Genomic DNA, 16522 nt, shown 5'->3' on the forward strand with positions numbered 1-16522 from the left:
ATGTGCTACACAGTGGTCATTATTCCCAATAGAAAAATATGTATTGCACATATAATTGCATGGACTTTAACTTGTCAGCAGGAAAGAGCAATGAAGTTCATGTCTTGTGATTTGATTCTTACTTTCCATGTTGTAACTTGAGAGCAGCAATTTTTTTAGATCTCACATTTAATATAAATGTCACCTTGTGTTAGTATCTTAGAAGTTTCTTTTCTAAATAAACTGGCTGAGAGGGTAGGAAAGTTAATTTGTGGCAATGTAATGTTTCTTTCATATGAAACATAAGTCTGGAGCATCTTAGAGGAAGAGTGTACTAGGTCTGCCGGTAACAAATTTGTGATGTATTGCTTTTGAACCTAGGTTAACATGTATTTGAAAGAATATTTTTTGACATAAAATCCCTCTGCAAAAATGAGATGCTACTCCTATAGGAAACAGTAAGATTTAGGAGGAAGACAGAAATTCCTCTTCAGTGTAAGTTTATGAAGTTAATTACATGTCTTCTATCAAGTAAAAAGTATTTAGGATGTGTGTACTATCCTTGCATTATCTGTATTTGGAAATGTCCAATTAATTAACAAACTACAAGTGACTGTTTAGTCACCATGCATTTAAAGTAGTAGCAATGCAGAAAAACACCTGTACTTGAAAGAAACTACTGTATTCTGTGTCTCATAAAACAAGAGCCACTAATCGTTGCATGAAACTTTTTTTTTAATGACACTAACCTTTTGCCGGCAGTCCTTTTAAGCAGAACTGTGATACTGTTTTAATGCAAACAAATCTTTATTGAGTGTTTTAACATAAAACTTGAAGCATTTTAAGTCACATAAATAATTTTTCTGATTGTAAGCCCTGTCCCCAAAAGGCTGAAGCAGCTAAATTATATCTATGGAATAGGAAAAGCTGTGAAAGCATGGCCTTAACTTCTCGTGGATTTCTTGAGAATTAACTACATTCCAGTAGCTGATGCTGAAGAAGGAAGTCAAAGTAGTAATCGATATGGAAAAAGAATCTAAAAAGAGTAAAGGGAAGGATAGCAAAGGTGAAAAGGTAGGGATTTTTATTCCAGGTTTTGTTGAAAGTCTCTTAAAGAAGTTTTGAAAAATAAATTCCAAATGAGCTTACTTGATTGTATGAAGTGGGTTGGATATTACCTTGTTATAAGAACCTTATTTCTGTCAGGAGTTTCAAAATACCGAATAATTTCAGCTGTATTCCAGTAGCACATACATCTTGGTTTCTAATAAAGATTCCTTCCTTGGAAAGGATCTCCTGTGTATTAAGTAATATAAAGTCATAGTGGGAAAGGAAAAGATGAAGACATTATCTAGCCGTTCATTTAACATATGTTTATACAGTTTTCAAGATAGTAAATTCTTGTGCTTAAAAAAATCTGATTTTTGGTGAAAGCTTTACCAAAACGCATATAGTGCTTCACTACAGGAATAGACCTCTTTATATCTTGTTTTTCCTTTAACTTCGAAAGCTTTAAACACCACCTGTAAAATGGCTTGCTCTGAGAGTCAGAGGTGTATGTTACTAGCTGACTGTTAACCAACAACCTCATCCAATCAAGTAATAATTTAGTCATCTGTCTACACTAGCCCTACCATGGATACTAGAAATAGCTTTTAAAAAATTCTTGATTTGTCCCAAGCTAATCTTTCTTGCTCGTCAGATTTCTTTAGACAGTGCTATATTAACACAGGTATGCATGGCAATTAATTTGATCTAACAAACAATTGTTTTGCAGTGCATGCTAAAGCATTCTAAATGTAATGATTCAAGGAGTATTTTGTAAAGAACTTAACAGAATATCCGAGTCTTAAATTTCTGATTGCGCTTATTGGATGCGATTTACTTTTTTTTCTACTACCAATACTTCAGGATTTCTAAAATAAAATACCCTCAAATTTAATGTAAAATGAAACATTTGAATATTTGAATTGTCATTTAATTTCAAGTTAAGTAAAAACAAATTTAAAGTATTTGCACAGCATTAATTTATCCTACTGAGTGTACTCATCTTATGCTTTTTTAATCACTGTTCTTGGTAATTTAATTTTTGTTTCTGAAAATATGACTGAAAGCACATTACTTTAAGAACGTCTGCTCTTGCTCCCTTTCATGGTGAAGCCTTAACATGAGCTTCCCGTAACATGTTTTAATCATACTTTCTACTCTATATTATTAGAGAAGATATTTTGGAAGCAATTGTTTCATCAATCTATACTTCTGTTTCTAAGCATCCACCCATGCTATTTGTTCGACCATAATTATAAATCAGAATTGTTGTTTTGTAGAGGAAATGCTAGTTTTCCACTATCATTTTTGTTTACAAATATGTTAACATTTTAGATTAAGCTTGTGTATGCTTCACGAAACCATATATGTGCAACCTCAGGAACAATTACTTGTATCAAGGAAAGCACAAGCTCTGAAGACATGTTCATCTAAAAATGTATTTGTGCCCCCATGCTTGAGTGTTGGTTAATGGAGAGCCATACAGTATTCATAGAGTACGGACGGACATGTGGAGACCTCTGACGGGTATTTGCAAGTATTTCTGTGAATGGGAAAGTTCTTGGCATTGTTTCAGGCATCCCATTTCCAGAAGCCTTACTGTACATTACCATTGAGAGAATGGAATTGATTTACGGGGGGGGGGGGGGGGGGGGGGGGGGGGGGGGGGTGGAAAAACCCAACCCAAAAAGCATCCATTACCTCCCCTTGTCACAAACATCCGAAAGTAAAGCTAATGTATTATTTTGCATGGCAGGAAAAATTGGGATGCAGTTGCATGTAGTAAAAGACTTGATTAAAACTAGGAAAGGCATGTGTCTTGTGTGTAGGAAAGACTTGTCTTCTATTGAGCAGCGTTTTCACACTGTCCTATATGACTTCTAAGTATTATTTTTTTTCTTGTAGTACACCTGACCACTGGGAATTGCAAAAATGCAGCGTGGATTCTAGCCTTTTTCAGTTCACAGCAGCTGTTTCCAAAACTGGTCACTGCAGTGATGCCTTGGGTCGCATGAATATTAAATAATTGAAATACACTCATTAGACCTCATTTGCAATTTGGAATTCCATGAGTCAGTTGTTAAAAGAATGAAAATGTATGGTTAGTATTGTAATTGGATCAATCATTTGTAGCCCAGAAATGTTTATTGAAATGAATACATTAATATTTCATTTCCCTTTAGCAGAACAGCCTGCTAGACTTAATTTAGCACAGTTTCCAGAAATAATCCCCTTATGTATGTATTAACATGAGTTCCAGAAGAAGAAAAAGTCTTGGCCATTATTTTGTCCCAAACATCAATTAGAACTAACCCAATTCATCAGGGTCATTTTGTCATTGAACCCTACTCACTTGCTGGGACTCTTGTTTTACAGATTCTGCATTCTGCTTTTCATGTTAACTCACAGAGTTGTAAATATCTAATAATGCTGGGTTTCTCTCCTGAATCTCCTTTTCTGAGTTGTATTTTGAGACAGATAATACAACAAACTCATGACCAAAACCACCTCATACTTATTTGATGGAGGGTGGTTGGTCAGTGGAGGTTGACTTTTATTTCTAATTTACAATTGAATTCCCTAAGAAAAATAGTATCTATCAAGGATTCTGACAATTATCTTTAATAATCATCGACCTGAAATCAAACATGAGCAAATATGTGATCTGTTCTCTAAAAAATATTTGGTATAATGCTTATTTTTAGAGAAGCGTTGTAGCTGTGAAAGCGCTAGCTAAGGAAATAAAACTTCTAATTTTTTTTCTTTTAGGCTAGTCCAAGTTAACTGTGGGTATTTCAGTAAAGCATATACAAAAATTAATCACTATATAAAATAAAAAGTAAATGTAATATCACCGAATCACGGTGATCATTCTGATGGGAAAGATGGAACTGGCCATAAAACATGAAGCAAATAGAAACCATAAACATTATAATTTCCTTGCCGTATTGTGGAACAGGTTTGGAGATTTTCTTCAGAGTTGGCGTGTGTCTTTCTGTAGAAAAGTAATGACAATGCTTAACAATTAGCGTTAGGCATCCATTCAGGAACTGCTTAGATTTGTTCTTTAAGAAAATATGAATATAGCCATACTTGGTCCACGCCTGCGTTGTCTTTGGTACCCTGCACTTAGTGGCTGGCCAGTAACATGCTCTCAAGACAGACAGCAATACAAGACCAATCTAGAGTCAGCCGACTTGAAGTTTCCAGTTCCGGTGCGATGAGAAATCCCATCGAACCAATTGTAGGTAATAATTGTCAGTAGGTATCTTTTAAGTTTGTCAGGTCTGTATTTTGTAAACCGTGTATGTTGACGGGATCTGCCACGCAGCAAGTTGAACAGTATAATTGTTCCATGGGATGCATGGATTGCTCTTACTATTAAAATTAGTAAGTGATATGCATAGGGCATCTACTGTTTGTTACTGCAATAAATAAATAAATTCCTCATTAACCTCCTCTGTGAGATTTTACTAACATTTTATATTACCTCAGCTGTTCCTGTTGTCTCTGTTTTCAGTGTTTACTCATTGGAGTATGTAGGCAGTAAAATAAAGCATATGCTAAAGTATGTAACATCTACATACATTCCACCTACAAGCACTCAACAATATCATGTTAAAATTGAGTATCCTGGGAGAAAGCATTGTATGAAATTGTCGTACAAATACTTTGGTTTTAGTAGACAAGATCTGCTGTGAAATGAATGTGTCTTCTGCGTTGCTTGAGTACTGGAAGTTCATATTTGCCACTTGAAACTTTCAAGTCTTTTGTTCTGGAACCTTTCCCCTTCTTGAATAGGAGTTAGGGGAACTGGTTCTCCCTAGTTGTAGCTGTCCCGTTGCAATATAAGCCATGTAGTGACCGCATTTTTCAAAAATAGTTTGCTGAATTGTTCAGTGCTTGTTTACACAAAACTATGCTGAAGTTGTATGAAGTCAGTATTTAGGACAGGCAAGGTATGGTGTTTCAGTTTCAGGCATACTACTTTGTGTCAGCTTGAGTATTAAGTTTTCTCTTTTGGTAAGAATTTATATATATATATATATATATATAAATTTGGAAACATGTCTGTGAGTAGCACTGGTTTTAATAACATGAAGTAGCCTTTGAAGTACTTGAAAATAGCTTCTTACAAAAAAAAATTATTTTTTAAGGAGAAGTACTTTTGATAGGACCATGTGAAGTCATCTGAAATCTACAGGAGTAGTGTTTTTGTAGCAGCTACTGTTACCTGAGCCCATTTTATTTGAAATTCTCAATGGCAGCTGTTAAAAGCACCTGCAAAAAATGAACAACCAGTTTCAGTATCTTGCTTCCTTATTAAGACAAAAATAAAAACACTGGCATTCCTTTATTTTGTAAGTTTAAATGTTTTTCCTGCTGTATTTATATTTATTATATCATAACTTCTTGGAGCTATATACTGTAGAACAGCAAGCTAACATGGAACTGGGGTGTTGGGGGTGTGTGTGACACATTAGGCTTACGTTATTTAGTGAAATCTGGTTAAATATGTTGCTGGTGATGTTTTTGTTTACTTTTTTGTTTACTGTGTTAGGAGCAATTAAATGCTTTCACAAAAAGCTATGAGAAGGGACACTTCTTGAATATTTTATAGGCTTTCCAACACTTAATGGGCAAGAAAACCTAGTTTTGTTTTACCTTCATTGTAAAATGAGTTTTATTCCAGAAATAGATTTTAAAAATAGGCCTGGGGTTTTACTGACAGCTTATATTTACCCTTATAGAATGGCTGTAACTGTCTTTTTATTAATGTACTTGTATTACAGTATGAAATACTGTTCATAATGATGAAATTCAACAAATTATTAATGTTGTGGCAACAGTTTTGTGTTCTTTACCTATTTAGTTCATGGTTTGAATGCCTGCATTTACAGTTAATTTAAAAAGGCTTCCAGTATTTAGTCCTGGGGAAGCTTCTAAAACTTGGCACTCTTAGCAAAATGTTTCTCCATCAGACTTCCTTCCCAGGAACTTTAGGACATTAGCAAAACCTCAGTGGCTTACTGTAAGCAAACTTTCTGAAACTGGAACCTCTCTGTCCTAATGTAACAACAGACAAACAGAATTCTAACCACTATTTTTCCCGAAACGCACACTGTCAGACACATATAAGCAGGAGTAAAACTTAATAAAATGATAATTTAAAATGTGTCCTGAAATGTTTTAGTGGATAGTTATTTCAAACACTAGAATGGAAGCTTATTCTTGTATTTAAGAATATAAGCTGTCAGCAAATCTTTAAAAGAAAGTTTTGGTCTCAATTTTTGGTTGTGATGACTAGAAAATATATTTTTTGAAAGAAAGACATGTTAAGTTTCTTACGTAGAAGAACAATATTGTAGTTAGGAAACCAAAGTTAAAGAGTAATCACATTAATAAAGCATAGCATTGTTGATAGCATCACAGAGTCCATATTGGAAATGGTTCATAAGTAACTTTCTTGCTTGTTACCAAAAAATTGCTATCAGGTCTTGGAGAAAAATGTCGTCGTTGAATTAGGTCTGTATTATTTTGATTAGAGGTAAAAATTATTTGGGGAAAACACAGGCGGTGTTTTACTACCCTTTCTATTTCACTGCTCATTGAGGATATTCTGAATTAGCTTAACGTTTAGATTACAATCAGACTGCTGTGTCTCAACAACTTGTTGTGCTTCCCCTGGTGAATGCTGACTGTCAATTAGGCTAAGACTAGGTATGAGAAAATAATGTATTTTGCATTTTAACAACATGTCAAGTAGTCCTCTCAGGCTTGAGTTTTTCCATGTCTGTGTTTCTTCAGACCTGAAAAAAGAATAGAATTGTAATTGTTCATGTAATTGTCCAGGCATCTTTTTCCGTAAGCGGTTTAGCTTGAATTAACCTCCTTTTATTGTTTATGCATTGTTGGATAAGATGTTGCATATTTGTTGAAGCATAATAGTTTAAGCGTTGTTCTTTGTGAAACTGATCCCTTGAGAGAGGAATAAATGTTTGCTTAGTTTTTTCCGATGGTTCTATTATTGAATTAAGTTCTGGCAACATAGAATAGATTTGTGGCCTATATATTAGCATCTAATTTACTTGCTACTTGCACACACTTTGGTGCTACCCACTCCATCTGCCCAGAAGAGCTCTAGGTCTCGTGTTAGTCCTGAAAACCTTTTCTGTCTCCTCACAACTATCATTTGTATCTTTTGATGGGGCATCATCTCATGTAGCTGGGCATGAGGAATCCATCATATGGTATGTCTAGTTCCAAAGTGTGCACAAAAAACTGGTGCTGAGATCATCCTTCAACCTTTGACTGCTCTTCTTCAATGAGGGTTTTGTTTGGACCTTTGCCTCAAAACATCTGATTTCTGTGGGCATCAGGGAATTGGCATTCTTAAAAGTTTCTTGCTTATGGCAAACTGGGTTGCAACTGGGCATTGAGGTCAGAATTAAATGGGCTGGGAAGTGGTGAGCAGTCAGGGAAATGGCTACAATCACTTAAGCTTTGCTTTGTGTAAGAAATCAGATGGAGGGCGTGTGTGGAATAATGCAATACGTATGTGGCTTTAATCAGTTTTCCTCCTCTTCAAAGAATTTTTATGGAACAGCTAAAATGCCGTAAGTGTTAACACATGAGAGAGAACTAAAGAAGCATTCAGATTAAGGAGTTGAAACTAACTTACTTTGAGGCAAAAACAGAATGGAATTTCAGAAGAAATATTTATCAACAATGTTATATGAATACCATAGTTAATGGCTGAGTAACTTGTAGCAGTTTAAAAAGCAGGAGCTCTTTTTGCAGTTTAGTTGCTCGTAGGAATGGAGTAGGCAATGCAGAAAGGGGAAATGTGATGCTGCGGCTACCAAATGAAATGGGGCCAACCCTTAGGCATTTCAAAGATAATAGGCTTTACGTATTTTTTTTTTAATTTGCACTGAAAGTTAAATATAGAAGCACTTGGATTTGACGGCCCTTTGCTACTCTTCATTTGTTTAAGAAAAAGTATATATCCTTTTTTGTTATTAACTACTTCAGTCACCACTAGCCTAGCCATTTGAACAGTGGTCTGTGTCTTAAAATGATTCTCTTCTACTGAAAACCTGAATAAAAGAAAGGTTTCTTTTCGCCTCTTACTTTGGCGATTGCCATCATTACCACCTGCTTGGGAGAGAAAAAAAAAAAAAAAAAACAAAACAAAACTATGATACTTCCAAACCCCAGTATAAACCAGGATGAATGAGAATGGCCAGTTACTGCTGCGTTGCTTGCTTTGTTATTTTTAAGGGTGGGGGTTTTACTGAAGAGCCTTTTTCCCACAGTTGATACATTGAGATGACAGGATCCAAGTAACTTCTTTTCTCTTGTCCAGAACATTCTTCTTGTATTTGCAATGTCAAATAATTTTTTTATTCTAAGTGATTCTATGACCTTCCTTTTACAAGAGTCTCTCCCTCCTGCATAGTGTTTGCTAGGAAAAAAACCGACTGTGACCGGGGGGCAGCTGTAGATTACTGTTAGTACCATCTTAAATGAAGAGTTGTGTCATGATAATGTGATCATTTTCAATACTCTTACTCTTCAATTCCCTGTTGTCATGTGTCATATCTTACCTGTGATTACTTGTAGCATCTCTGGGATTAACTATATCAGCCTATGCAGATTTGTAATACTTTGAGTGCCACAGAACAAATGCTACCATCTGGACAATGCTGCAATAGAAATAATTTCAATGATCAAATGAATATGTAAAAGAAAGAAATACTGTTTGTAAGAATTTCTGCTAATAAACATTTTAACAGAGGAGGATAAAAAGCAAGACTTAAGTGGTAAATATAGGTTAATGTGCTAACCATTGATACCTATGTTGCACAGGTACAAATTTTGGCACGCCATCACAAGAAATGAATACAAATACACAACAAATAACAAGATATGCAGTACCACTACAGAAAAAAACCAGGCGGAAGCTGATGGGCTCTCCAGTCACAGCTCAAACTCCTGATGCGTCCAAGCCCTCCAGTCTCCATCATCTGGAAGATTCTCTTACCAAGGAGGTCCGCCCTATTGTCTATACACCAGAATTTTGCAGAAAACCAGTACAAAGCTACTGTACGCAGGCTGTGGTAAAGAAAGCTTTGCACCTTGCAGGCCTTCAAGAAGCTGATGCATGTAATATAGGTATGCCAGTGAAAAAGACAAGTAGTATGGACTACACATGTGATGTCCCAAAGTGCGATGAAGCTGACATGGACTCAACAGTAATTCTCTATGAAGGGACAGGTGAAACAACTGAAACATCTATTGACTCGTCCATGAAGGAGGCGCAGCCATGCAGCAATGTCTTTCTACAAAGGTATTTTCCATTTGCATGGGCAAGGAATGTTACCCAAGCGATTTAATCCTGTTAATTTTCACAGCTGAGTTTTTTCTATTGGTGTCAGTTTTATCTGTAAAACCAACATTTTGAAAATCAAATCCTCCATTTTAGTCGGCATCAGATTCAATTTTGCCATTATTTAAAATCAGTGGTATGTTGATGATGACAGATGAAGTTGAAAACTTATCCTGTGTTACAAGATATGTACCGAAAAGAAAATACAACACTTCTGAAATTTTGTGATGCTTCAGGCAAGTTAGGTTTTCTCAGCCTTACTTTTCTGGTCTGTAAAATGAATCCTTAACCTCCTGGACACTGAGAGATACCATCGTTAAAGGGGCCGTATATGCATGAAATTCTGCAAAGCTGCCTTAAGTAATATTATTGAAACAAATTTCCAGTATTTTTTTCAATGTAACATTTATTTACAGCTTCGCTTGACTTCTAACCAGAATAGATTTTACAAAATATAATTCCTTTATTTCAGGCTTGATCTCTTTTCCTTAAAAAAAAATAATCATTCTTCAGCACTTGAGAAGCCCTCATATATGGCAATGACTTCTGCTGCTGAGAGAAAAAGAAAGGTATTAAGGTAAGTTTAAACTAACTCTTATATACAAATGAGTTTGTATTCATTTTTTATGTTCTCACTTTAGCTTCGGTGTTGCATTTGAAATCTGAAAACCTCTTATGCAAGTCATCTGGGCCTAGATATGAGATGTTCTGAGTCAAATATGTTTGGCAATTCAATTTTATTTTTTTTTTCTTCGTGGCAAGCTGCATAATCTATTTTACTCTTTGTTTAGGAACTCTGTTTTATCAAGTGCAAATAATATGGTGTCTCCTGTATTTTCTGTCTACTCAAAATACAAAGATGACCTATAATTCTGAAAAGAGAAATTCTATCATCAATTAAAAATCACTAATTTTGAGAATGTTATGCCTTTGCTGAAAGACATTAGAAACTACCAAAATAGAAAGTGAAGAAAACATTTAACAATACTTTAGTGGCCAGTGCCTTTGTTTTTCTAATAATTCAGGTCCAGTCTCAGTTACTATGACTTCATTCTTGTGCTCTGCTCTGGGAAGAACTCCCTCTTCTGTTTTACGACCTCAAAAGAGCCTTGTTAGTAGAAGATCTGAAACTGAATAGATGCTAAGTGGAATTGTATTCTTGTTTGGTTTAGTTAATCCTTAAATACATTAACAATCAGCCTAGTACTGAAAAAAGAATTTTTTTCTTTTTTCTTTTTTTCTTCTTTTTCGAAAAGCAAAAGTTGATACAACCTTTTTAAAATCATACTATGAGTCACCTGTTGCTAGACAGCGAGTAGAGCTGCTACCTCCGAAGTCTTCTAAAGACTGTTTCAAGATTGTTGTAACAAATTCTATAGAAAGATCACAGGATATGGAAGAAACACAAGCATTTTTTTGGTTTATTAGCATCTTTGAGATAGCAAATCTTCCTAGATCATAGATCTACCTGATCGAATTTAATGTTCCTGTTCTAATTGTCATTCGTTACTTTTCTAAACTGTTTTTCTAAGATGAGGAATAAACTGTATTGCTCTAGGATGAGAAAAGAAGCTCATCTCACACTTCCCATTTTTCAAATGCTTGATCATGAATTTGGCAAAATAAATCACTTGCTCTCTGAAACTGGGCTAATTTTCTAGTTTTAATTAGGGAGAGGCATGGGAACTTTTGGAGCCTGATTTATCTTACCTTAAGGTAAATGTTCTAAGATAGACTTTAGGAGTACTGTTTTTGTAATCATTGTGTAATGATTTCCAAACTTAGGTGCTTTTCTCTTCCCAAAAGACTAACTTTCTGCTCTTTTATCTCTTTCCTTCCATGTCTCAAGCATGTATTTCCCAGTTTCAAGGTTAGAATAAAATTACAGGAAAATTGCACAACTTTTATTCCTTTTTGGGGGATTATTTCTTTTCTCTCAGACTGCAAACACTGTAAACAAAAACTCTTTATGGTTTTGTCTAGTAGTTTGTGATGAAGAGAGGGAATGAAAGCTGCTTATTTGCTCTTACTTCTCAGATAGCACCTACTTTCATTTCTCTTTGCTTTTTCTCCTTTTTCTCTCCCACACTTCTCCTGTTTGAAGTAGTTCACTCCAGTCATTCATCTACTAACATTAGAATAAAAATATAAATTGCAGGCGTATTCTGCACATAAGAAATATAATTTGAAACAGTCGTATGGCTAGGACAAGGGATAAAAGACAAGTCAGCCACAATAGAGAGGCTGCTTTTACTAAACAGGATTATGTTCTTATTGGCATAAGTCCTCTTACAAGAAACGTGTGTTAATAGGACTGGCACAAAACAGGTCTTAGTCTTTACAGATTGCTATATATTTCCATTTAGGCAGAAAGTTATTATCAGGAGCAGTAGTGTAAGTTAGGGGGCTATAAAGTGAGAATAATACAATATTGTTAGGGGAATGCAAAAAAGCATAGGAACTTGGGACATAAATAGAATTAGCTTGTTAATGAGGCTGTCATACAGAGTGGAATTGGGGAAGCTAGCAAGGCAAGCGTCAAAGGGTGAGATCAGATAGGTTTATAACTTTCACTGTAGATCTAAAGTCCATCATATAAAAGGCTATAAAGTATAGAGGTTTTGTCTCAATGAATTTGAAGCTATAACAGCTTTTTTGCAGCTTAGCTGAGAAGTATTCTCTGCTATGAAGCCACCTCCTCCGACTGTGTTGGAGGCCATAGAAAAAATATTGTAGAAATAAAAAAAAAGTAGTTTGTTCAATAAACACAGCTTGGTCATTTCAAGGATTTCATACATGAATTAAGATTATTTCTTAGTACAGTTTGTGTGCAAAGACCACCAAACTGGCTTCTGTAGTTTCCAAAAAAACTGTAGGATATCGGTTTGCGTTCTAACGTAAGTGACAACATTAGTTCTTATTTCCACTGTTGAAATATTCTTGTAAATTTTTAAAAAGGAAAACGGGGAATAATATCCATATATATACATCATAAATAAATTAGCTTATTCTTTGCATTCCATTACGAATTACCAGGACTGGATAATAAAGTGATTAAGCTACGTTACAGTTGTTTAGCCCTTGCAATGTAGAAATACATTCAACATTAACTGAAAGCAAGCTCTTTTCTGTCTGTCTTTCCAGTTCTTCATCAAACACTGCATTAGGCAGCCTGCAAGACCCTGTTTCCGCAAAACGCATTCGGCAAGATGTCTTGATGAGCTATAGAGCTCTAAGAGTACCCAAAATGGCAGGTAAGTGTCAAAGCCTGGATGTGTGACACGGCACTGTTAACTGTGATTGTACAGGAGGTTCAAAATTAAGGTTGATATTCAAGGTTTTGTCAATTTAATATCGTGTGTTGCTGTGATCAGTACTAAGCTATTGGTTTGAATAGTAAATCTATTCATAACCAAAAAAATCTGAATCTCTAAGCAGTTACCTAGATGGTATCTAATAAAAACTCAATTATTACGACAAGCTGGTTGGAAAAACCTTTTCCCAAGAGTTATGGTCTTCCACCAGAAATTCCACCAAAAATTTGTGTACTTTTTGAGAAGTTCGATGAACTTTATGACCAATTTTATCTTTGCCAAGTGTGGTTTATCAAGAAATAAAATCCTCTAGTGATTTCCATACCTGTCCTTAACTTTTTGCTTTGTTTTATGGCACTATACTGTTTTTAACTTTTTGTGTTGTTATATGACACTGCACTGATTTGGTTTCACAGGTGTTTTTTCTCAGAGATCTATTACTTAAACTTTGGGGCTATTTTGGGCCAACACAATAGCTGAGGAAAAATTCTTTTAAAGCCATATTTAGGAATTCTTTTGCTAATAATAATAGTCAGGTGGTACTCTGTGAAAGCCTGCTACAATTACATGGCTTCTCTCTGAGGTATATAAATCTTTACTGTAACATATTCGGTTACAAATAATTTTTTAGTAGATGTGCACAAAGGTCTTTTGTTCACAACCTTCTAAAAACCTCTGCCTTTTCCTAGTGCATGGAACTAAGTTACCTGGCACCTGCAGCAGGTTATAATGCATGGAATACCTAAAATTTTTCCTTTTATCTCTATGCACTTGTCTGCTTTTCTCTGTGTTCAAAAAAAGTGCTTAATGATCTTTGTGCAACTTCTTGGGCAGTTTAGAGGCAGTCAAAGATGGCTTAAAGTTTTAGTCCGCTGTTTTTATGCAATAGTCCAACCGTATAGCTTTTCCCACTGGCACAGGCGATATGCCAGTTTTACAGCACACATACGTTTATGTAAGAGCTGATGTGAGGGAGCAAGTACATATGAATACGTATTCTCCATTCATGAGAAACGTTGAAGTTCTGTTACATTAAACTTACTGAAAAGTGTAGATCTGAGGCTAAACATAGTCTAACCAGTAGTTACTGGTTAGTTAGTCAAAGTTCATACAAAGTTACCTCAATATCAATTTCTACTAATAAAGACTGGGTTACGAAGTTAGCAAAATCAGTCACTACTCTGATATTATTAAGAAACTGTGTAATGAGGCACCACATGCTACCTGAAGGGAGCTTGTAGGCAGAGGGGGTCAGTCTCTTACCCCAGATAATAAGCGACAGGGAAAGAGGAAACGGTCTCAGGTTGTGCCGGAGGAGGTTTGGATTGGCTATTAGGAAAAATTTCATCACAGAAAGGGTGGTGAAGCATTGAAACAGGCTGCCCAGCGTGGCGATGGAATCGCCATCCCCAGAGCTGTTTCAAAAATGCATAGATGCGGTGCTTAGGGACGTGGTTTAGGGATGGACTTGGCAGTCCAGGGTTAATGGCTGGACTTGATGATCTCAAAGGTCTTTTCTAAGCTAAATGATTCTATGATTCTGAAACACAGAAGAGATTTTTGATTCTTCAGAGTTCAACTGAAAGTAAAATTGTGTCTTCAAAACCATGCGTTGCAGGAGAAGAATGAAATATGACCAAATACCTAAGGGAAAGAGCTGCTTTCCGATTAAATAGACAAAGCTTTCTCTAGTGAGTGTGTTAATTTTTCAATACTGTTGTATAAAAATAGTAAGTGTTAATAAAATTTTAACATATTTCTACATTTTTATATAGACCACTGTGCCTTTTTAATAGCATCTTATGTCAATTGAGCATCTAATCATTGGACTTTCTAGGCAATCAGCACACTGGATCACTGAGCTTAGAGTGATTAGGGTTTTGCATATCAAAATTAAGCTTTCAGTAAGGACAAGTAGTACGTCCAAAAGTTCTTAGACATGCTTTGAGAAGGAGATCCAGGTAGGCCAAATTGTGCTTATGTGTATTGAATGAGTGTCTCCTATTTGTTAATAACATTTCTTTCTTCACTAGGAATTAAAACAAGGAAGTGCAAGCAAGAACAGAATGTGCCAAGAAACCTACTGAAAAAGCCTTTCTGAAGGAAATGTATCGTTGGGTGTTAACATGAAGTCTTTTGCTTTGCGTTTGTAAGGAAAAAAAAAAAATAGGATTTTGCTTTTAGTCTGTCCATATTTCAAGCAGGATTGATGGATAGCAAATGAGAACCCGGTGATCTTAGTTTCCCTCTTGTGAGTTGTTTTGTGTTAAAGGTGTCTCTTAGTAATGCACTAGTTCAGAAAGAACCATTCTTGGAAATAAAAGGATTTTGTTAAATGCTGTAAGATAAGTTCTCTTCTTGTCTCCTGTTAAAGCTTACAAATGTGTTTTGTATATTAACAAGTTAAAGACACTTCATTTGGACTCTGGAATGCAGAAGGGCACAGTGTAACTATTGCTATAATCTTTGTGAATATTTCCCTGTGTTTGACTAACAGATCAATATTTCAGACAATGCAAGTCTTTAAGGGGATCAATGGTGCTGTAATTTCTACGTGCTACTCTAAATTGCTTACCTACAATCAGTCTTACTTCTCTGAGAACATTGTGGTACAGAAGTTAGAAAATTTGTTTTGAACTGCTAAATTATTTTCACTGAAATGTCCTAATGTTAAAATTGTTTTTCATTTGGAAGAAAGTCAAACATGTTAATGTTAAAATGTATTCATGCTTAGCACTAGGATGCCAGTGTATTCCTAGATATGCTATCATGGATACATTCTACCCGTGTACTACCAGGAGGCAGGAAAATATTTACAAAAAGTGTTTTTAATGAAGTACTAAATCTAAATCTTTTTAGTCTTTCTATTCTTTGTCTGTTCCTTCGTTGTAAATGTTTGTTTTATTTTTCAGGTTTTTTAATTTGGTTGTTAATAGGATTATTATGTTAGTTTGAATAAATACTTAGTCTTGATGACCAATGTAATGTGAATTGAACGTCTAGAAATAAATGTACTTTTTTGCCTCTTGTATTATGAAAAATGTCTGCATTCACTTTGACAAGTATTATAAGTACATGTGGTTCATATTGTATCTACTGATAAATTATGAATATTCAGAGACATAGTAGTTACATATAGTTGTATTGTAGCCTTGACAGCCTGCCGACCCTTAGGTTCTAGCGTGTTTGGTTTGTGCAAATGTAAGTGTATACATGAATTTCCCCAAACTAAGGAGAACTAGAGAGAGAAATCCAGTAACTGGCTTCAGTGGTTTAAAATGACTGAAGAAAGAGCTTGCAACCCGATCAGTTAAGCAACGCTAAGTACGCTGCAGAAGAGTGTTCTGGCTTTCAGCAATAGTAATGGGTTCAAAAGAGCTTCAGAGGTGGTGGTTGTTGTTCTGTCACAAGCTTTCCTGTGACAGCAAGGAACTGGACTCCATGATCTGATAGCTTTTATCAAATTGGTTCCTAAAATTGTTTCAGTATTCCAAATGTTTATAGTTTTATTTTTGTTCGTTGTAGTCTTTGGTATTTAGACAAACTAATATAAAACTTCTTCCCTGTTATATCCTCCTAGTTATCAAATGTTGACATGTTTATTCTTGACACATTAAAGAGGTGTTTTTCAGAAGGCTTCAGAAGAGGGATAGCGGTAACTGCCTGTGTAAGCTTCCAGGACCACTTTTCAGAGGAGCAGACAATGTTGCAGAGGCTGACCATCAGGCAAGTTCAAAAAGAAGAAGGAATCATTCCCTGAGAAATAAGCATTGATGGTTAAAAATAATGA

General features: G+C 35.4%; 1 protein-coding gene across 2 annotated transcripts in view; it reads left to right on the forward strand.

Moving 5' to 3' along the window:
• Positions 1-15760, forward strand: part of KIF18A (kinesin family member 18A) — a 42332-nt gene extending 26572 nt beyond the window's left edge. For both annotated transcript variants that reach the window (XM_005235658.4, XM_027784151.2), the window contains exons 14-17: positions 8899-9379; positions 9891-9995; positions 12563-12672; positions 14766-15760. In XM_005235658.4, the coding sequence (XP_005235715.2) occupies positions 8899-9379; positions 9891-9995; positions 12563-12672; positions 14766-14833 (764 nt within the window). In that variant the 3' untranslated portion in view covers positions 14834-15760. The remainder of the gene's footprint in view (positions 1-8898; positions 9380-9890; positions 9996-12562; positions 12673-14765) is intronic.
• The last annotated feature ends 762 nt before the right edge of the window (positions 15761-16522 follow it).

Source organism: Falco peregrinus, chromosome 9, assembly GCF_023634155.1.
Source record: "Falco peregrinus isolate bFalPer1 chromosome 9, bFalPer1.pri, whole genome shotgun sequence".
Lineage (NCBI taxonomy): Eukaryota > Metazoa > Chordata > Aves > Falconiformes > Falconidae > Falco > Falco peregrinus.